The 23351-nt window shown below is 39.8% G+C and overlaps 1 protein-coding gene across 1 annotated transcript in view; it reads left to right on the plus strand.

Annotated features, from left to right (window-relative positions):
- Nucleotides 1-23351, plus strand: part of LOC148871041 (AP-2 complex subunit alpha-1-like) — a 150505-nt gene that overhangs the window by 73778 nt on the left and 53376 nt on the right. The window contains exons 9-12 of the mRNA XM_088973311.1: nucleotides 12658-12759; nucleotides 13032-13129; nucleotides 17950-18031; nucleotides 18185-18273. Coding sequence (XP_088829437.1) covers nucleotides 12658-12759; nucleotides 13032-13129; nucleotides 17950-18031; nucleotides 18185-18273 — 371 coding nt within the window. The remainder of the gene's footprint in view (nucleotides 1-12657; nucleotides 12760-13031; nucleotides 13130-17949; nucleotides 18032-18184; nucleotides 18274-23351) is intronic.

Raw genomic sequence — 23351 nt, forward strand, 5'->3', positions numbered from 1 at the left:
ATCTACCTACAGTTTCTCAACACCCAAACTCAACATCTATACCAGCTCAATCCGTATCTGCACCTATCGAACCACCTCAAACCAAACCAACTTCTTCATGCATTAATACCAGACCCATGACAGAGAATGATGAACTTTGTGACTCTATGAGATTGCAGGTATATTCAAGAAGAAGAGACCAGGATCCTAATCTTGTGCAGGTTCAAGATTCAACTCCTAATCCTAAGAATGAGGCAAATACAGTTCCAGAAATTTCTTCTGAATTAGCATCTGACCAAGATCTTCCTATTGTCCTTAGGAAAGGCAAAAGAGAATGCACTAAACATCCCTTATATCCCTTAGCAAATTTTGTGTCCTTTAAAAAATTCTCGCCATCACATAAGAGTTTCCTAGTTAGTCTAAACACCATTCATATTCCTAATACTTTATCTGAGTCATTATCTAATGAGAAATGGAAAGATGCTATGAGAGAAGAGATGCAGGCTCTAGACAAGAATCAAACATGGGAAATTGTTGACCTACCACCAGGAAAGAAACCCGTGGGCTGCAAGTGGGTTCTTACAGTAAAGTACAAATCAGATGGCTCTCTAGAAAGATACAAGGCAAGACTCATGGCAAAGGGATATACCCAAACCTATGGTGTTGACTATTAGGAGACATTTGCTCCAAGCAATCACCTAGGGCATGGTTTAGAAGATTTACTAAAGTTATGCTTGCCATCGGATACAAACAAAGTCAGGGAGATCATACACTTTATGCATTTGGATGCAGGGGGAGTCACGACTCTTCTGGTATATGTCGATAACATAATTGTGACAGAAATGATGAAAAGGAGAAGGAAGCCTTGAGAAGATGCCTAGTCAGAGAATTCGAAATAAAAGAACTTGGGAGATTGAAGTATTTTCTAGGGATTGAAGTAGCGCATTCCAGAGATGGCATCTTTATCTCACAACAGAAATATGTAACTGATCTTTTAAGAGAGACAGGAAAGTTAGCATGCAAACCATCCTCCACACTGATTGAGCCAAATCACAAATTGGGAGAAGCAAATGAAGATCCAGCCGTAAATAGGGAAATATACCAAAGATTAGTAGGAAAACTTATATATCTTGCCCACACAAGGCCGGACATAGCATATGTCGTGAGCGTGGTTAGCTAGTTTATGCACAACCCGACAGTGGTTCACCTACAGGCGGTCTATAGGATACTGCATTATCTAAAGGCTTATCCTGGCAAAGGAATCTTGTTTAAAAGAAATACTGGATTAGCCCTAGAGGCATACACCGATGCAGATTATGCAGGCTCTCTTGTGGATAGGCGGTCCACTACTGGTTACTGTGCGTTCCTTGGAGGAAATCTTGTGACATGGAGGAGTAAGAAGCGGAATGTGGTAGCTAGATCAAGTGCGGAGGCAGAATTCAGGGCAATGGCTCAAGGAGTATTTGAATTACTATGGCTCAAGATAATTTTGGAAGACCTAAAGATCAGATGGAAAGGTCCAATGAGATTATTCTGCGACAACAAGTCAACTATTAACATTGCTCACAATCCCGTCCAACATGACAGGACAAAGCACATTGAGATAGATAGGCATTTCATAAAGGAGAAGCTGGATAGCGGATTAATTTGCACTCCATACATTTCAACGAATGGTCAACTGGCAGATGTGCTGACAAAAGGGCTTTGTAGTGTGGCATTCCAAGGACTTATCTCCAAGCTAGGAATGAAAGATGCATATTCACCAGCTTGAGGGGGAGTGTTGGAAAGTAGAAGATTGACTCTCTGATTGATTCTCCATGATTTTAGGTCCATCAGTTTAGGAAACATACATAAGTTAGTTTCCTAGAATCATGGGATATTAATTGGAGAATCCCACTGGTATAGAAATTAGTTTTCTAGGGAATATTAGTTTCCTATTTTATCGCCCTATAAGTTAGCTCTGTAATTCTATATAAAGTTGTGTATATGCTCCTTACATGACAATACAATCAATTCATTTTTTCTCTCAAATTTTCTCAGTAATCACTAGCCTTTGGATTTTGCGGCTCCAGCAATTGATACTTCACCAGTGACGGATAATGACCCTTGTGCAGTAGTAAAAAAAGGTGGGGCAGAAGATAAAGACAAAGATAAGGAACAAACTCTGAAAGATTCAAGGAAGGGTGCCTGAAAAGGAAGCTAGGGTAAATGAAACTGGTGTAGGCACTGAAGAAAAAGGAAAAGAAATTCTATGCATTAGATGAGAGAGAAGATGTTTCCAGAGAGCTGCCCAAACTAAACGGAAAGGAACAAAAAGAAGCCAAAGGGAAATTTGCCAAAGGGAAGGTCTATCTTAGGAAGGAGGCAGAAGAAGACAAAAAAAGAAAGGAGAATGAATGAGGTGGAAAGGCTAGCCTGTGGTGTATCCTATGAGAAGTTTGTAAATAGGAAGAGGGAGAAGAAAAGAGGAGAATAGGAATTGGAAATAAGAACAGGTCTAGAAAACAAGTGGAATGAAGATTCTTTATTGGAATGTGAGAGGGCTAGGGAGTGCAAAGAAAAAGAGAATTATCAGGAATGTGATAAGAATAGAGAGACCAGTAATGGTCATGCTATGGGAAACAAAGCATTCGGAGTTAGATGGAAGATGGATAAGAAGTATTTGGAGTAGCAGGGGCCTAAGTTGGTCTTTTGCCTCGTCGTGGGGTGCCTCGGGTGGGATCCTTACAATTTGGAAGAATGAGGAAGTTGATTGTCAGGAGGAATTGATAGGACAATACTCAGTATCAATAAAAGCTAAGAGGATGAGTGATGGAAGGGATTGGGTGCTGACTAATGTGTATGGTTCGAATTCATATAGAGAGAGGAATACATTCTGGGAAGAGTTAGCTGTAGTCAGGGGCCTTTGGGAAGTTCTGTGGTGTTTGGGCAGGGATTTCAATGTAATAAGGTATACAAATGAGACAAACAACCCCGATCAAGCTTTAACAACAAGTATGAGACACTTCAACTCCTTGATTTAGCCCATAGAACTAAAAGAACCGACCTTGTTGCAATCCTCTTTCACCTGGTCAAATCTTCAAGAAAATCAAGTTTGCTCAAAACTGGATAGGTTTCTTTTCTCCATTGATTGGGAAGAGTTGTGGGGAACCTTAACACTGAAAGCCCTTCCTAGAGTAACCTCTGACCACTGCCCCATAAGCCTCTACCAAGAAGATATTATTGGAGGCCCTACACCTTTTAGATTTGAGAATATGTGGCTAGAAGTTCCATTTTTTTTGCAAAGGGTAAAAGATTGGTGGTTAGAAAATGGAATAAGGGCTAGAAAAAAAGTGGTGAGATTCTCCAAAAAGCTGAAAAGATTAAAGGAAAAGGTCAAGGAGTGGAACATGGAGGAATTTGGAAAAATTGAGGTCATAAAGGAGGAGTTAGCTAGGAAAATAGAGGAAGTGGACCTAAAGGAGGTCCGGAAAGAGTGCGGACCAGGATAGAGCTGAAAGATGGAATTTAAAATTGCAACTAGAGGAGATCCTGAGGAAATACCAGATTTTTCCACTCCCTAGCAATCGGGAGATAAGAGAGTTGTTTCTTGCACTTCCACGAGATAAGAGAGTTGCCTAAGAATACACACCAGCCGGTAGTGGACCGTCGGGTGTTAGGGCATCCAGCCCAATCAGCATTTGCATAAGCCGTAATGTTAATGGGGGATGAAGAGAAGAATATCCCATATGATAAGGTGCCTCGTACATATCTAATGATCCAATAAACTGCAAATAAATGAGGTTGTCTTGGAGAAGACACGAACTGGTTCACCAGTTGAACTGCATATGATATATTTGGCCGAGTCATAGTGAGATAGATTAAATTGCCCACTAGTTGACGATAAAGGGTAGGATCTTCAAGGAGAGAACCATCATCTTTGCTAAGTTTTGGATTCAGTTCTAGTGGGGTGTCCACAGTCTTGGAATCACTGAGATTGGCCAGTTTAACCAGATCAGCCACATACTTTTGTTGGTTAACAAAATAGCCCCGAGAGTTTTGGCTCACTTCAAGTCCCAAGAAATATGTCAGAGGCCCCAAGTCCTTCATCTTAAAGGATTCACTGAGTAACTGTTGCAGGTCAGCAATTCCTTCTACATCATCCCCTGTAATGAGTATATCATCGACATAAAGAAGTAAGATTGTCACTCCCTGCTTTTGCCTTAAAGTGAATAAAGAATAATTTAAAGAACTCTGGATAAATCCTACATCAATGATAACATATCTGAACTTCTCAAACCAGTCTAGGAACTTGCTTCAAACCATAGAGTGGCTTCTTCAAACAACAAACAGGCCGCGGGTCTCTACAATATCCAAGAGGGGGCTTCATATAGACTGCCTCCTTTAACTCCCCATGGAGGAATGCATTCTTTACGTCCATCTGATGGATTGTCCACTGTTTGGGTGCAGATATATCCATCAGAAGTCGTACAGTGGTCATTTTTGCTACAGGAGCAATGGTCTCCTCATAGTCTATTCCATATTCCTATCTATAACCTTGTGCAACCAACCTAGCTTTGTATATGCCTAGGCTCCTATCAGATTTCAGTTTTACAGAGTAAATCCATTAACTTCCTATGAGAGATTTCTCAGGTGGAGCTTTGACCATGTTCCAGGTGTCATTCTCAAAAAGGGCTCAGATCTCAGAATCCATGGCATCTTTCTAGTGTGGTTTTGCTGCATCCTACTGGTAAGATCTGGGAATGTTTGTGGTAGATAAAACAGCAAAGAAGGGTTTGGTGAAAAACCATAACGGTTAGGTGGGCGAGAAATTCTAGAAGAACGATGTAAAGTGGGTACAGTGGGTTCAAGGGGAGGATCAGGTGCACTTACTGGGGCAGTTGGAATGACTGGATCAATAGCTGGTGGTGGAGCGGAGGGGGGCAGTGAGACTGAAGAAGACAGTTGCTTCTTGAAGTAGATCTAAAGTTGCTGCGAAGGTGGCATTGGTATGCTTGATGTACCTGTCATAGTTGTCAAGGCGACTAGGCGCTTTTCAAAGAGCGCCTTCGCCCAAACGCCATATGTTTTGCGCACTAGGCACCCGCCCAGAGACTTAAGCGGGCACCTATTGGGGCACTTACTAGGGCAGTTGGAGTGACTGGATCAACAGCTGGTGGTGGAGTGGAGGGGGGTAGTGAGATTGAAGAAGACTGTTGCTTCCTGAAGTAGATCTAAAGTTGCTGTGAAGGTGGCATTGGTATGCTTGATGTACCTGTCATAATTGTCAAGGCGACTAGGCGCTTTTCAAAGAGCGCCTCACCCAAACGCCATATGTTTTGCGCGCTAGGCACTCGCCCAGAGACTTAAGTGGGCGCCTACATGCATTTAAAAAAATTATTTTTTTTAAATTTCTTAATTCAATATTTTAGTAGTTGTATTCTTTTAAAATAAACTTGTTACATTGTATCATTTTAGTATTAAGAGAACTATACGTTGTATCATTTTGTGCACTAGGCACCCTCCCTTTCTTCTTCTTCTTCTCAGATTTCAGTCGAAAAAATAGGGGCTCACCAGTCCTCCTTTTCTTTTTTTTTTTTTTTCGAAAAAATAGGGGCTCCGCCCCTATACTCCTCAGTCCTCCCTTTCTCCACTTCTCATGAGTCCAACTATTCTCAGTCAGTCACTCTCACTCTCTCAGTCGTCAGTCTGCCCCATGAGTCCATTTTTTTGCTTTTTGTTTTTGAAAAAAAAGGGGCTCCGCCCTACTCAATCAATATTTCGGTCATGATTCACACTTGAATCATCTCGGTTTTTAACAGCCTAAGCTGTCGAACCTACTCTTCTTCTCTTTTTCAATTCTTCTCTAATCTCTTCTTTATTCCTTCTTCTCATTCATTTTTTTTTCATTAATATATGATTATATGGCTGATTTTTTTTATATGGATGAACTACATGGCTGAAACTTGATTCAGTGGTTGTATGTCTGAATCGGATTCTCTTCTTCAATTTTTTTTTTTTTTTTTTATGGATGAATTACATGTCTAAAACTTGATTTATTGATTTAGCGTTTTATATGAAATTTATACTCATTTTAATGATTTTTAGTGTTAATAGTTAGTGTACATGATTGCTAGTTAGCACACAAAACCATAAAATGATTTAGAAAAGCATATATAATATAAAAACTCAATAAAGCAAACATTTTAAAATTCCAATGCCTAGGCACCTAGGCGCCCTGTGGTCGCCTAGCCTCACCTAGGCGCCTTGAAAGCTATGGTACCTGGAGAGTCAAAATTGTGCAACAAGGAAATGGAAGGAGCTGGGAATTTTATAATATGTTCAAAAAAAGACACTCTCAAGGAAAAAATACATTACGAGAGATTCAAATACATCAAACCGAAGGATCATAGCAAAGGAATCCCTTATGTTCAGAACTATACCCCATAAAGGCACACAAAGCCGCTTGTGCAGTTAACTTTGTATGTTCATGAGGTGTCAGGTGAACAAAAAAGCACATCCAAAAATGTTGAGCATAGATAGATCTGAAGATTTGTGGAAGAGAGATTGGAAAGGAGAAGAATTATTGAAAACAAACAAAGGAAGATGATTTATGAGATACACAGTAGTGCTGGCCGCCTCCACCCAAAACCAAGAGGGTACATGGGAATCTTGTAGAAGTGTTCTGACTACACTCAAAATACACTCATTCTTTCTTTCTATTACCCCACTTTGTTGTGGGGTGCCTGGACAGGATTTCTGGGATTGAATTCCATATTGTTTTAAGTAAGTTTGGAAATTCCCATCAAAATACTCTCCCCTTGAATCTGATCATAACACACATATCCGAGCATCAAATTGGGTAGTAACATAAGCATGAAAGTGCTTAAATACAGAGTAAACTTCAGATTTCTTTCGAAGAAAATAAAGCCAAGTGAAACAAGTGCAGTCAGCTATAAAGGTTACAAAGTACTTATAACTCAGCTGTGAAATAACAGGAGACGACCAAACATCACTATGTATCAAGTGAAAAGGGACTGTAGCATGCTAAGAGTGAGAAGGAAAAGGTAAAATATGACTCTTACATAAACCACAAGTAATGCAATCTTTATTAACATTCTTAAAGGAAATAACTGAAATAGGTAAACTACTAGAAGCAAATAACTGATCAAGTTTCTTAGAAAATGAATGGCCAAGGCGTTTATACCACAAATGCCAGTCATTATTACAATTAAAGGACTCAAAACTAGTAGTAGAAATCAAACAAGAAGTAGAAACGGGTGCAGCCTTATTCTTCTCAAACTCCAAAGCAAATAGTCATCCTAGTCTATGTCCCTTCCCCTTCACCTCCCCAGTTTTCCAGACCTATATCAAACAACCATCAGAAATGAATGAGACAGTGTTACCTTCCTCTACAAGTTTGCCAACTGAAATCAAATTGGTGGTGAGCTTGGGTACAAATAAAGTTTTGGATAAATGAAACGGAGATGATTTAGAAGTAGATAAATACAGATCATCACATCCAAGTATATCTAATTTCTCACCATCAGCAGTGACAATGTGTTCATTGGGAAGATGGGTTTTGGGATACTGACCAAGTGTGGCCCCTATCATATGGTTAGAGGCTCCTGAGTCAATATACCAGAGGTGATTTGGTAAGGGACAATAAGTTGGTGACTTACCAAACAAGCCAATGGCAGAGAAGGCTAAGGAAATGAACAAGGAGATGAGCTGTCGAATCTGTTCTTCAGACATGCCACCAGAAGTGTCATTTTGGCCAGCCACAGAAGTAATGGAAGATGCGGCATCTGATCCATCTACAACTGTTTGATAGGCGTTGTAGCTTCCCTTATTCTAATTTGATCCACCGCTTTTCTGAGACCAAGTAGGACATTCAATAATGATATGGCCGAACTTCTTGTAATAAGTTCATGTATTCTTTTTCTTGCAATGGGAGACAACATGCCCAAACTCCTTACACTCATAGCATTGTACTTTAGAGAAGTCCTTCTTCCCCTTTGGTTTTGTTGCCAGGAAGACAATATCAATGTTAAAATCTTTTCTCTCATCCAGAGTAGTCTATGTAGCAAATCTGGTTTCAGCTCTCAGAAATTTTACAAGAATAGTATCTAAGTCAATAAGTGTTCCTCGGCTTAGGATATTAGATTTGACAACTTCAAATTCAGGCCTGAGATGCATTAGGAAATGCATAATCTTCCTTCTATCAAAGTGTTCCTTCATATACTTCATGCAACATTCCGACAAATCCTTTCCTATGTGCACTAACTCATGAAGGAATGAGAGATCCATCATATGGATGGCCGAACCCTGCAGGTAGGTTGGGCGAAATTTCAAAAATTTCCTCTCCCCTCATCTGGGAATCACATTCCCTGTTTTAGAAAATTTGCATTTTCAATGATCAATCTTGAACCATAAACCGAACCAGATTTGAAACCAGAAGCAGGAGAGGGATATACCTAATACGGAAAAACAATATCTCCCAACGAAGGTGTTCATGCCCAAAGAAAGACTCCAAAGACTGCTCCCACTGAAGATGACACAGTGAATGATGGAGCAGAATCAGCAATGTTCGTCCAACGAACTGAACCCTTCACAAGAATTCGCTGGAGGCTGTGAGCACAACTTCAGATCAGCCTTTCTCCAAAGGCTGATATCAAGATCCAATCTTGATCGTTCCTGCTTGAAAGAGGAGATCGAACTGGCAGTTATGGCGGCGACAGGAAGGAGGCGGCAAGGAGAAAATAACGCAGTCTCACTAGACGCTATGTTCTCTTTTCTGCAACTCTTGCTCTGAAATTGAGGATGTGATCTTCTAATAGGCTGCCGCTCCCTCCTCCTTTTATAACCTTAAAGGGATCAACTCCTAATCCCATTAGGAGTTGCTTATCCAAATCATATTTGGATCTGAATTCCCTTTAAGCGATAAGGATAGACCCTTATCTAATCCGCAGATTAGATTAGTCCTCTCCTAATCTTATTAGGAGGTTTCCAGATCTAAATCTCATTTAGATATAGACTCTCTGAAAGGATAGGGTTAAGACCCTATCCTATCTGCTAATCTAATCTCAGATCCGCCTCTTAATTTAACTGATCAAATCAGCCTAGTTTGAAATGGGCTTTAGGCCCATGAAGTCTTAGTGCTCAGTATGCTTCCAAACTGCTGCCCAGTTGGGCTTCTTTGTATGGCGTGAGACCCAAACATTCATCTACACATCAACCACATGGGTTCAGCCCAGCCTTTGTTACAAGGCCTGGCCGAATACACTGTTATGGACAGTGCACCCCTTGATCCTATCACATGGACCCCTAATGAGCCCAACACTTACACTAAGTGGTCCCTGGGCCAAGCCATCTTATAAAAACCCAGGGACTGTGGGCAGATGCAAGATTAGCCCATCAGGTATTACCCTCAATGGTCTTACACCTAACCTCTCAGCCCATAATGATCATGCACTGCCCGACAAGAGAGGATTTCTCCCTCGGCTGCAAGGAACAGTGCTGCACTCTCTACTCACATGGATCCCGGGAATTAAAACCTTTTGCAAACATTTTGAAACCATAATATATATATTTATATCCGTATATAAAATATATTTTGCAAAACAAATTTCAACGATTGAAATCGGCTGCCGGCAGTCTTGGTGTCCATCAGAGAGAGTGCATCCCCGATCATTACCTTTGTTCGACAAAGGGGCTGATCCTGTCACTATGATCACCCACTTAGATGAATTCTCGGACTGTCCCAACATACCTAGGTTTTGACCCCCTCTAAGGATCTCACTGATTGGCATATCAAAGACAACCCAATCCGACATCTAGTGCAGTATCATAATCGAGTCTAGGGGTCGGGTGTAACTTTCCAGTTTTGCCCACTAATCTCCAAGGTCTAGGGCAATACTGGAAATCTGGTCCAGTTCAGGGTTTCAAGTAAACCTACACTGCATGTACCTCGGGTCTCACCCTGGCAGTTGAGACAAGCCACCCCAACACTTGGCGGCACACTAGTGTCAGCCTTAGCAGGATAAATCTCCCCAAACTCATTATGTGTCTAGTTTAAGGGCATTACACAAAAACACACCACAATAGCATGAATCAAATATGTACTTTATTCATTTTCAATAAATGTCATAATGTACATCAATCTGATTGGAGCTAAGGGCATACACTGTCTAACAACTCATACTCTGTCCATAGGTTAATAAACCCGACATAGTGTTCCTAGACCTCCCTTTCTCCTTGATAGTATGAGAAGATGTCAACCTCTATCTGGTACTATCTAGAGGTGTTTGATTGCTGATATACTTTCTCAAGATACTCATACATCTCATAGGCAGTCCTGTATCCTTTCATAAGGATTGCAATGTCAATTTCAACTAATTCTAGGACCCATGATGCGATTTTCGCATTATCACTATTCCACTAATTAAGACCCTTAATATTTGAATCATCAGGTTTAACTACTGATCCATCCATATATCCCCAAAGACCTTTTGCCTCAACAAGAAATTGAAAATTGAAATTCCATAGTGCATAGTTCGTACCATTTAACTTAATAGGGAGAACCTCCATCCTTTCTGATGCCATTGAATCACAAGAGATAGAAAACCACACTTCTAAGCAAAAGATAGGGTTCAAATCAGAAGAAAGAAAGTGGTACCTTTCAGCCGATGTCCAGAAAAGGAAACTGTAAGGGTCTGCCGAACTCAGAAGTGGCTCAAAACCCTTCTAAATCAAATCTGATCCAATCCAAACCAATTAGAATCAGTAGATCTGCTCTGGGCGACACTAGATGTTAAGTTTCAGCCTGATCCAATGTCTCTACAAGGAGATCCAACAAAAAAGAGTAATCTGATGGCGCAACAATCCAAAAAAATTGTCTGTAGAGTTCTGACCAAAGGCTGCCCCAAAGGAGGGATTCAAGGGCACTCGAGAGCCTCCCACTCTAGATAGCAGAGAAGAAAAGGGTTGAAAAGGGGTGTTATGCAGATCAGATCATGACCTGCTTTGTTACCATGCCAGAGTTAGATTGAAAAGACAGAGAGAGAGAGAGAGGAGAACACAGCAGATTGGTAGGTGTGTCACTTAGTGACTGTCAACACCCTAAAAGAGATATTTATATTAAAGAAAGTAAAAGGACAAATCTTCCCTTAGTGTACAAAAGAAAGAGTACATAAAATAGATGTACAACAAAAGAAGTAAAAGTACAAAAATAGCCCTGCGGCTAGATTTTCTCACTATCTCTACGCTATGTCACTGTGATAAACAAACCTTTTCGGTTCCATCGAAGTTCAGCCTCATATCTCTTCCCCGATCGATCTAGATTGCTTTTCCATCCCAACCTTTTCACAAAGTAGGTTGTGCCATCTACAAACCCCTTTATCCATTGCATTGCTTCTCTGACTAAGAAGATTGATGCTCTTTTTTCCTCACATACCTTCAAGGATGTAATCCCCTGGAGTTTACATTCTTCGAACAAGAAACTCTTTGCTTCTACCTTGACATCTCTTCTCCACTTTGAAACTGACCTGAAAAACTCCTTCATCTCCTTCATTTGCACTGGGCTGCAGTTACTCGAATTGAATTTAGAAATGTCGCCAGGTTAATCTTGCGCTGTTCTTGGGTACAGAAGAAAAACCTAGTCTTTGATGGTCATGGGAGCTCAACTCTATACAACACCTGTTGTGGGAGCTCCTTCCATCTTTCAATAAGGATTTTCAAGTGTATTTTTCATTATTTTTCTTGATTTTTTCTATGATTTTTAAGAGATATATTGTTCATTTTTGGATATCTTTCCTTATGAGGTGAACAAAACAAATGGTGTGTAAGGATTGCAAAGTTATTCTGGGAGAAAGCCTAACAACATAACATAGACTAATGGTGGTAGATGTGCGCATTAGGAAATGGAAGAGAAATAAGGAAGAAAATTGGTGTCCAAGAATTAGGTGGGAAAGCCTGAAAGGGTAAAAGCTAGCTCAATTTAAAAACAAATTGATTATAGAAGGGAATTGGAATTTAGATGGAAAGATTAATGATATTTGGCTTGAATGGCAAATAATATAAAGTAGCAAAGGATGTCTTAGGAGAAATATAAAGGGAAGTGGCAAGGTACTGAAGAAACTTGGCTGTGGAATGAAGAGATTCAAAATATAATTAGATTAAAACAAGCATTCTACAAAGAATGGAAAAAAGCTAGAACTGTAGAAAAGTCTAAGGATCAGTTGCCCCATATGTCAGAGAGAAAGTTGCAAGTGGTGAGGTTGTTACCCCATATGTCAGGCCAAAGGATCAGTTAGTCAATATCTTCACCAGAAGTTCAAGTCTCTTAAGGATGGGTTGCATTTGCAACAAGTTGGAATATTATGATATATATGCTCCAGCTTGAGGGGGAGTGTTGGAATTATAGGCAACAGAACATTACTGTCTTTATTTTACATAATCGGGGATACTTTTGTAATTTTGTCTTATATTATATAATGAAATAAGCAGGGCGACAGTTAAGAGATTTTTTTCTGAACTGAACCAAACCCTGTTTTCTTCTCTTCTTTCTATCTTTCTGGTTTCTTTTTATTTTTCTCTTGGTTCTTAGTCAAGTTCAGGTTGTTTTCAAGTATGTAAATACTGATTTTTCTAGTTCAACCTATTCTTATGGCTCTGTTTGTTTTAAATGTTTTATGATAGGTCATGCACCTTGATGCTGAAAAGGAGATGATGTCTCAGTGTGTTGCTCTGCTTGGTAAATTTATTGCTGTTCGTGAGCCAAATATCCGATATCTTGGTCTTGTAAGTGTTTTCTTGACTGCAAAAGCAATGGAAATATCTTGGATCTATTTATTGCATCTTCTTTCTCTGAGGTAGGCTAAATAGGAGTACTAGGTTAGGCTGTTGAGAGAGAGAGAGAGAGAGAGAGAGAGAGAGAGAGAGAGAGAGAGAGAGAGAGAGAGAGAGATAATTGACCTTTCTGTAGTCTACATGCATAACAAACAAACATATTGTGTTGTATTGGAAATTTTAGATACAGCTTCATAGTTTAATGTCCTGTTGCTCTTTTGCAGGAGAACATGACTAGGATGTTGATGGTAATAGATGTGCAGGATATTATTAAGAGACACCAGGCCCAAATCATCACCTCATTGAAGGATCCTGATATTAGGTTAAACATAAAACAAATAATTGATATTTTAATTTCTGTTGCTCTTAAATTTGAAGCTATCTCTATCTCTCTCCTCAAGTTGCCAATTTCCCATTCAGGATTTATAGTGTACTTTGTTTGTTTGTTTTTTTTTTTTTTTTTTAAGTTCAGGACAGAGTATCAAAAACAGATCTGAAATACTCAAATTTTAATTATAAAAAACTAGTAGAAATAGTGTTGGAACTGAAACTGTTATTGGAGAGCAAGAACAGATGAGTTCTCCACCCCATTCATCTGATTATAAGAGTGAATTTAAAAATAAAAATAAAGAGACCACTCTGTCCATAAGTGGGTGGAAGCAAATAAAGAAATAAATAAAACAAAAGTTCAGCCCACCAAGGGCCTAGTTCATATGAACTGCTATATAGAAGTTAAGCACAAAGATTAATCATGCCTAGCTTTCCTATACAACAATCAAGCTTCACTTTATTGACATCTTTTGTGAATATATCATCTAGTTCATTTGTACCAACATAAGATAGACAAACTTCTTTTTTAATCATACGCTATTTGATAAAGTGCCCATCAACCTCAATATGCTTGGTCCTGTCATGCTGAATTGGATTATGGGCTATATTAATAGCTTCCTAATTGTCACAATAAAGTTGCATTGGTTTATCATAGGCTATTCCCGACTTTTTAGCAAAGGTCAAATTCATAACATCTCTGAAACTCCTTGTGTCAAGATATGCTGCCCGGTAATATTGTACTTGGATTGGAACCAGCAAGGAACTCAAAGATTCAATTCATAACACCTGTAGGTATCTACATTATCAATTTCTTGCCAGTATGTCTGTAGAGTAGATAGTAAAGAGCATGAGTCATCTCCCCTTTCTTGAGAGTATTCACCTGTAGCTTAGGCTGGTAAGCTCTAGCAACATCCAATGGCTGAGAGTAAGCCCTTGGAACTCAATCCCAAACCTCCTGTGCTGACTCCATCCCAAACAATGCAATTCTCTTGAGTCCATTTTAGGTGATGAGGGTCTGAGAAACCATGCTCAACAGCATTCCTAGTGATTTAACCCAATTTCTCACAATCACTAATATCAGTGCGCATTGACTGAGCTCATTGCAAATAATTCATGCCATCCGGTTTAATGGTAGTGACAACACCTCCCTTGATATCACCGACACTACCTAGAACAACACCATGCTCTACAACTTACTTCAAATCTGTTCCAGTAGGTGCCATGATAATCGAACAATCTGAAATTAACTTTAGCAATGCCTTCATATAGATTAGGAAAGATATTCTTGACCTACAGTCAAGAATTATCACAATTTCTCTGAGTTACACTTAGTGTTGCATGGACTCTCCTAAATGGACGTGTCTGTTGAGCATGTGTCAGAGTCTGACGCTTGACAGATTTGGTGCTCACATGTATGTAACTATTCATTTTCACTTACTAGCTTAGTTGACATAATTTTTTAGATGAGAAACTGTAAAAAAATTTATTAATGACTTTGAAAAATGTACAGAAAGTCTTACACCCCACATGGTGGTTAGCCTTGGCTAACCCCAGTCTGTAAGGTAGAGAACACTACTACATAAGCATTACATAATTTGGCCCCAAAACATGCTATCCCTCAAGGCCCCTTGTTTTGCCAATCCATCTGCTAGTCCATTAGTGGATTGTGGAGTCCAATTCAGTACAGTTCTCATTATCCACCTTCAGCTTCTTGATTTCCTGAATGGTGTATCTATGTTTCCAAGAAATTGTATAGGATTCACTTAATGAACCAATTACTGCTCTTTGAATCTCCTTCATTCATTAGGTCACTGATGTTCAGATCTTTATATCATGGAGGATTGCCTAAAATGCTGCCTTAGTTGAATCTCCATTCCCAATAGGACCCAAGTATGACATTTCCTTCTTCATTTCTGAAAACTCCTATGCCTGCCAAACTGTGGTTTCCCAAACTACATCCATCAAAATTGACCTTTATGTAGCCTGTTCTAGGAGGGTCCAATTAGCATTGTGAACCAGTTTGATCAGAGAAGAGTCAGCCATCTGCTTGCAGTTTTGTAGGATGTCATCTGTTGTAGAAGGCGAGAAGATACCCAAAATTTTTACCAAGTGTGCTACTTTGATGGAAATAGAATCTATGATCTCCTCAACAGGCATCTCGTTGTTACTTAAAAGGCATGCATTGCTTTCTTCCCAATTACACCATGAAATAGCAGCTCTTGTGCACCTCCAAAGCATCTTCACATGTTTCTTTAGTGGAGGGAAAAGTGAACCAGAAAAAAATTTACTTAGATCCCCGGGAAAAGACCAGCTGCTGCCAAATTGTGAGAGAAAGAAAGTCCAAATAATAGATAAACATTGACAGGAGATTAGCAGATGAAACATGCTTTCTCCATTTTCTTTGCATAGAAGGAAAATATGTGGGGATGATGAAAGTTACCAGAATGGTTTTTTTCCCCTGAAGATTCTTGCAGGTGTTAATTTTGTCTAGGAATACCTCCCAACAAAATGCCTAACTTTGTGTGGTACTAGACCTCTCCAAATGGCTCCCACCAGGAAGGAAGGGGAAACACTTGAATAACTCAAGCAAATGGTGAGGGTTTTGAAAAACGATACACACGGCACAGGAGAAGGAACTAGAGGTGGTTAATGTCCAAAATAACTCAAGCAAGGAAATAATGTTTGAAGTTTCACAATCCCTTACTCCCTATCTCAAGATCAAATCCAGCTACTCCCATTAGGAGAAAATGAAATGCAATTCAAAATTAGGCAGTCTTTATTCCGGGATAAGGCATATATAAGTAGGGAATAGTTAGTTGGCATAAATGAACAGCTAATATACAAGATGAATGCCATTTTTTCATATCAAATGTTACTTAGTGAGAAAGGCAACATGTTTTCAGGTATGTAATGTTTGAATTCAAAACATATTAACTATTTTATAGTATATACTTTTCCATAGATGTCTGTGCAAGTCCATAATTTTCTCATCTTGTTGGGTCAGATTCTTGCACATGCATCAGATTCTGACTCCTGTGCCTGTGTCCATGCAAAATTGATTCCTCCAATTCCGGTGTCAATATAACAGAGGAGAAATAGGGTACACCCTAGAACACTCCAGAACAAGTGGCCATCTTAAGAAAAATAAAAATTGATTATTTAATACCTGAGCACCAACTTTACCACCTCCAATCTGATTATAAGACCTACAATCATTGCGAACAATGAATTCTCTGATTTTTTGCTTGATTTTTGGGCAGAATTCTCTAGACCTCACTTTGAGGCAGCAAACTGATTCGATTTCTTCTACAAAAATCTTCTAAAAATTAGGTAGCATGATCTAGTCCAGAAAAGAAGAGACACTGCTCTATTACCCTGTTGACTTCTTAGTCCAGAAAAGCAATATCAGAACAAGGTCTGAAATACCAAGAACAAAGAGTAAAAAAATTAATCTACTCATAAATGAGTGGCAGAAAATAAGTAAATAAAACAAAAGTTTTTCCCATCAAGGGCCCATCCCATATAAATAACTACATAACAGTAACAGCCCATCTCTAACAATGATATCCTATGAATTAGAAAATAGGGGTTTTAGTGCTCTGATTATTTATATATATGGGGTTGTGATTAGGGTGCACCTAGTTTTTAATACAGGGAATATCTATTATTAATAACCATACAAGTAATTTTGTGAAGAAGAGTACTATGAAAAGTCAAAAGGGGCACGTCTTTCCTTTTTCACTTAAATTGGGAGAGGGATCATGCACCAGGAATTGTTTCTTCTTATGTTCCTATTAGTTATCAATCAAATATTTCCTCTACTCATGCTCTGGTTATTTATTTGCATTGGGTTGAGGTTTGGGCACACCCAGTTTTTGATAGAAAGGGAAGATCCCTAATTAATAACTATTATAGATACTTTTATGAATAATAGGGCAGCCCAGTGCATGAGGCTCCTGCCAATGCGGGGTCTGGGGAGGGACAGATGTACGCAACCTTACCCTTGCACATATAGAAAGATTGTTTCCAAGACTTTTATGAATAACAGTACTATGAAAAGACAAGTAGGGATACATCTCTTGCTTTTGCACTTAAAATTGGGGGAGGGATCATACACTAGGAACTATTTCATCTTTTTTTCCTACTAGTTATAAATGAAATATTTACTCTATTCATGCAAAACCAAGAAAAAGAAAAAGAACCGTTTGCAGAGATCAGCTTTATGTAGTATATGGTTACCTGTGATCAAGGATTAAAATATAGATGCGAGATGCCCGATAGACTTGGATACACTGATACAAAGATTTAGGAAAAAACACTAATACATTAAGATGATGAATGGGACCTTCTAATACCTATAAAACAAAAAAAAACGTAAAAAAACAAAAGCATAGCATGTCAGCCATATTCATACGCATCAATACCCATGTGAGGGTATCGGGCATATCGATATTTTAATCCTTGCCTTTGATGTCTCAATGCAAGTATACCAAGTCACCATGTGTTCATCTTGTGATATCTTGCATGGACAACATAAAAGAAGTAGAACTGAAAAGAAAGATGTATCAATCTGGAAAAGAAACAACTTTTCACTAGTGAACTGGCTCTATAATTTCAAAAGTTGTGTTTGTGGAACATACATTGTTAACTAGTCATTGGTAGTTATTGAGCAAATTTATGATTCAGCCTTCTGTTTGCATAGACCTGTGTTAATTACATTAATTTATATGAACTAGAGTCTTCATTTTCAATTATATCATGATTTATAAGGAAAAAAAAAAACTTATGGAGTCACCATCATTCCTTTTCCAGCATTCGGAGACGTGCTCTTGATCTGCTTTATGGGATGTGTGATGTTACAAATGCGAAGGACATAGTCGAAGAGTTGTTACAGGTGCCTAGAAAGAAAAAAATAAGAATGGTCTTTATCAAAATAATGCTTTTTTCTCTGGTTTCAATGTTTGGCCATAAATGTTTTTCACATGACATGTTGAAAGTTGCTGTCTAAATAGAGATATAGGACAATACTGATATCTTTCTCTTTCAGTATCTCAGCACAGCAGACTTTGCAATGCGTGAGGAATTGGCACTGAAAGCAGCTATTCTTGCTGAGAAATTTGCTCCTGATTTATCATGGTGAGACTAGGTTCTCTATTCAATTGATAGCCCATCTTATTTTAGGAAATCTGCAAGTAAATCTGATACACATGCATCACACTTGCTCCTTCAAGCACTTCTATTAGCATGCACTTTTTTTTTTATTTGGAAATCATGCAAAGCTGCGAGAGCGAGAGTGAGAGAGAGTGTTAAAGGGGGAAGAAGAAGAAGAAGCAAGAGGCATGATGAGTGATAGCTGCCTTCATCAGGTCACCACAGGCGTTGTCATGGGCGGTGCCGTTGGTGGCTGTCGGTGCTGTCTATGGAACTTATGAATCCATCCGGTACAAGGATGCCTAGTGGCAAGGAGAATGGAGTAGAGAGGCTATGGTCAGATGTAAGGGGGGGGGGCAAGAAATTTGTTCACATGCTGTGAAAGCTACAAGCGGATGGGTACAAGAAGGGCAGAGACCATACTGGTGGAGATTAAGAAAGTTAGAAAACTGGAGGAGGAGGATGGTGCTGAGAGCGATCTTGGTCGGACAATTTGTTGGATTGGATTTGGAAGTGGATATTGTAGAAGTTTGGGCGAAACATGAGTGGGGAGAGGATAAAGTGATGGAGGTCAGGAAACTGAATGGAAGTCGGTTTCTCTTTTTGTTCCACAGTAGAGAATGGACAGAGAAGATATTGGAAGAAGAAGCAAAGAGGGTGAGACAGTTTGATCTCAGGCTCGGGTGGTGGTTCCCCTCCTGCGGTAGGTGACTTACGTGAAGAAAGAAGGAGAAGAGCCGTTTGGATTGCAATCATGGGGATTCCACTACACGCCTAGAGCATTGTCACTTTCTAATAGATAGGGAAGCACTGTGGGAGGTTGTTGAAATTTGATGATAAAAACAAAATTTGGCACACTTTGGACAGGACAAGACTGTTGGTGGAAGTGCGAAGGATATCAGATGTTCCCAACAAAATGAGTTTAAGGTTTGCAAGGGAACTTTATGAGCTAAGGATCATGATGAAGGGAGAAGATGGCATGGTATTGAGCCTTGTCCTGGGGAGCAAAAAGAAAGAAGTGGTTGAGGGAGAGGAGGAAGGAGAGAGTGAAGCTGATTTCAGAGATCTTAGAGAAGAGCGCAGGAAGCCAAACAAATAAATGAAGGAAGAAGAAGGTGATGAGGTGGGGGCGGAGAAAGGTAAAGTTGGAATTTCGGAAAGGAGAGGAGATATGGGAATAAGCAGGGGCAAACACGTAGAAGGGTAGGACTTTAAGGAGAAAGGAATTCAAGAGATGTGTTTTGGGGAAGGAAGGTGTAGAGGCACAAGCTGTGGAGAAAGGTGGAGGGGATTTGAAACTGAGTGGGGCCCACTTGGGCAAAGGTAGTCTGGATAGAGCCAACATGGATTTTTGGTCAAATTAGTTAAAAATTAGGAATGACAAGGGCTTTATTGGTAAAAGAATAGCGAGGAGGGGCATTTCAAAGAAATGGAAGGGAGGGCTTTCGAAACATAAAGTGGAAAATTTGGTATAGGTGATTGCCAGGTTGAAAGGGGAAAGAAGTCTCTGCAAGTACAATGGACCCATTTCCTTGTGCCTCTTTTCTCCAAACATTGCATCAACATATTGAAATGAACCCATTTCCTGTTAAAGAAGTGTGGGACAGCCCTATTCCTCCTAAAGTGGAGGTTTTTTGTTGGGAAGTGACCATTCAAAACATTAAGGCCTATGAGAGGCTTCAAAAGAAGTGGGAAAACTATTCTATTGTAGAGAAGATGGGCCGAATGGCCCATAGGTTGTTTATTCTTTCTTGTTATTTATGTTTTTCTGTAATGGGCCTTATTCTGGGCCCATCCTGTCTATATTAAGTTCTGTGTAAATTCTTGCCCAACTAAGGGCCTCCTTGTAATTATTCAAATATATCTTAATAAAATTGTGTTAGGTGCTGAGAGAGGGTAGGTTCGAAACTCTCATTCTCAGACCCTCATTGCCGAACTCTCAAGCTCTCCTCTCTTCAGTTTTCTTCATGGTATCAAAGCATACCTGAACTTCGATATTCTAGGGCAGGAAGCTTAGGCTCGTATTGCCTGATTCTTGGAGGTCATTGGAAGTGCCCAAGACTAGAATCTCTTGGAGAAGTGGTTCAGTGGCCAGGAAGAATTAGAGAAAAAAAAAGGGAAGGGGAACAGCTCGGTTCTGTTTTGAAGCTCGAACTCTAAGTTGTGCTCAGTTTTTTGTATTACTTTTGACTGTGTTTGGACTGTTGAAGTGTCCGAAAATCTCTGGTTGCTCCGTACTACCTTCGGCTGCCATTGAATCTGGTTTAACCCAGAAATTTCTGGGCTATTTTTTTCACTCCTTCTTGGACTGTCAAAACTGCCGAAACATCCTTGTAACAAGGCTGTGGATTGTTACTTATATTTGGCTGTTTTGGGGGGTTGTACGAACTGTTCTTGAGGCCTTTTTTTCTCTTTTGACAGTGGGGTTGTCTCTATTTCCCACACTGTGTTTGTAAAAAGGGCTATTTCAGCAATACCAAGTGGTATTTATTCTTCTTGGCTATTTCTTGGTGGTTACCTTGAAGTCCAGATTTGGAAAGGTACTTCGGCTGAGTGCCTAGAAGTTTCTGTTTACATGTTGAAGGCTGAACTCAGTGTATTGCCTTCTTGTGGTCGGCTGAACTCTGTTCTTGCTTGTCCTCATTCAGTATGCTTGTAGAAGTCATCTGAAATCATATTTGGAGTGTTTACATGATGTACTCCTCAGAGTTTGAAAACAAAAGTGGTGCTGAATATGGACTGGTTCAGGGGACTCCAAGTGATTCCTTATTGATTGTGACCACAGTTAAACTAGATGGAACTAGTTATCTGGCATGGTCACAATCAGTAAAGATTTATGTATGTAGTAGAGGAAAGTGGGGGTTCATTTCCGGGAGTAAGAAGGCTCCCCCAGAAGATGATCCATCCTACGAGAAGTGGATGCAAGAAAATTACTATCATTGGGTGGCTTGTGAACTCAATGCAGCCACAAATTAGCCAACACTACCTATGGATGAATTCAGCAAAACAAATTTGGGATAGTGTTGCAGAAACCTATTCCCAAAAACTCAATGTGGCCCGAGCATATAAATTGAGAAATGATGTAAAGAATTTAAGGCAAGGGGAGAAAACTCTAGCTATATATTTCTCAACCTTGAAGTCTCTATGGCAAGAGATTGACCTAATAGAAGTTGTACCTTGGGACACCACCAATGATGCAGAGACCTACAGAAAATTGGTTGAAAGGAACAGGGTATTTGAGTTCTTAACTGGACTAAACCCAGAATATGATATCACAAAACAGAATATTCTTTCCAAGGAGTGTGTCTCATTGTCACAAGCTTATGCATTGGTGAGTAGTGAAGAGAGTAGAAGGGCTGTGCAGGTTCAAGGGGTGTTGGAATAATGTTAAAATAACTTAGTTGCAGTTGTTAGGGCTTGTTTGGCTAATTAAAGTGTTTTTTTTTCGTTTTTTATTTCTGTTATGTCTGTTATTGTACTCAGGGGCATAAGGGTCTTTTCCCTTGTTATTTCTGTCGCCCTATATATAGTAAAATAAACACTGGCGCCGCCAGTACTGTTACATTGCAAACCTTCTCTCTTTCTCTTCTCTCTTCTCTTCTCTTCTCTCCTCTTCCACTTATCTCTGGTCGGCTACACTGTCAAGATGGTATCAGAGCGGGAATGCTGATTAAAAGAGAGCGGATCGATCAACCCTATTGTCAAGAGACGGTCGATCAACCCAAAGAACAGATCGAACAGACTAGCCGAAAGGAAATCTGATTCTGGACTACAGAATAGCTATGACTGGTACAGTTCTCCCTATTTTTTCTCTTCTTTACTCTCCTTGGTCATGTTTCAAGTGAAAATCCTTTGAATCTGGGGCGGCTGAATGCTATCGAACCTGTGTAACCCTAGTTTTCTTGGATCATGTGATCCTGTTCATGTGTTAAGACAACTGTAGGTCAATGCTGATCTGTCTTCTCAATGGTTTGAGTTGACTATAAGTAAGAAGGATCTCTCCTGCTGATTAGTGGCTGTTAGACATTCTGGAATTCTGGTAGGCGGGGACTGATAAAACTATACAGGTCTGAAACTGCCAAATATTACCTCAATTTTGTCAAGAATTTGGTACTGTTTGTGCTCAATCTGGTTGGTAAACCCGAGTGTGTGGGTGTGAACTGAGTGGAGCATTGTTTTGTGGAGTAAGGAGGGGTCCTAAGTCCGGTGTGTGGGACTGATTAACTGCTTGACCATGTCGATTGAGAATTCTGCTACTTCAGAGATCTCGGGGAGCCACAATGGTGTGAGTGGGGGAATGGATATGAGCTTTACCATGGCTGTCATTCCCTTTGATGGTCTGAATTACCTTGAGTGGTCTAGGGGGATAAAACTCTACATCACTGCTAGGGGGCGAATAGGATACATCAATGGGAGAGTAAAGGAACCGAAGTATGGAAGTGCTGAGCATGATAGGTGGAACCAAAAGAACAGTATGGTGATGTCTTGGCTCTTGGTTTCAGTGCTGCCACAAGTAAGGAAGACTTTTATGTGGGTTGAAACTGCTTGTGAGATATGGGAACAAGCGAAGTCCACTTATTCAGAACAGAGACACAATGCCAAGAAATATCAACTACAAGCTGAATCTTCTACTTGCAAGCAGGGGGAGAGAAGTCTCTCGATGTACTATTCTGATTTGACATCAATATGGAAAGAACTTGATCACTATCAGAATGTGAATTGGAAGTGTGATGAAGATGCAAAGGCCTATAAGTCACTTGTATCACAGCAACGCGTGTTTGCCTTCCTCCTAGGGCTGAATCTGTCATATGAGTCCATCAGGGTACAGATCTTGGGTAGTAAAGACTTGCCATCAGTCCAGGAGGTGTATGCTTTGGTGCAGTTGGAAGAAAGTAGAAGAAGTGTGATGAATGGTGTAGAAGGGGAGTCAGTTGCCCTAGCGATCCGGGGAAATTCAGATACAAATGTCGGAGGTGGCTTTAAAAGGGGTGACACTCAGAAAAAATCAGAAGATAAAAGCAAGCTTTGGTGCACTCACTACCAGAAGACACGACACACTAAAG

Source organism: Nelumbo lutea, chromosome 2 (genome assembly GCF_056320005.1).
Source record: "Nelumbo lutea isolate HS-2025 chromosome 2, American lotus-T2T, whole genome shotgun sequence".
Taxonomy (NCBI): Eukaryota; Viridiplantae; Streptophyta; class Magnoliopsida; order Proteales; family Nelumbonaceae; genus Nelumbo; species Nelumbo lutea.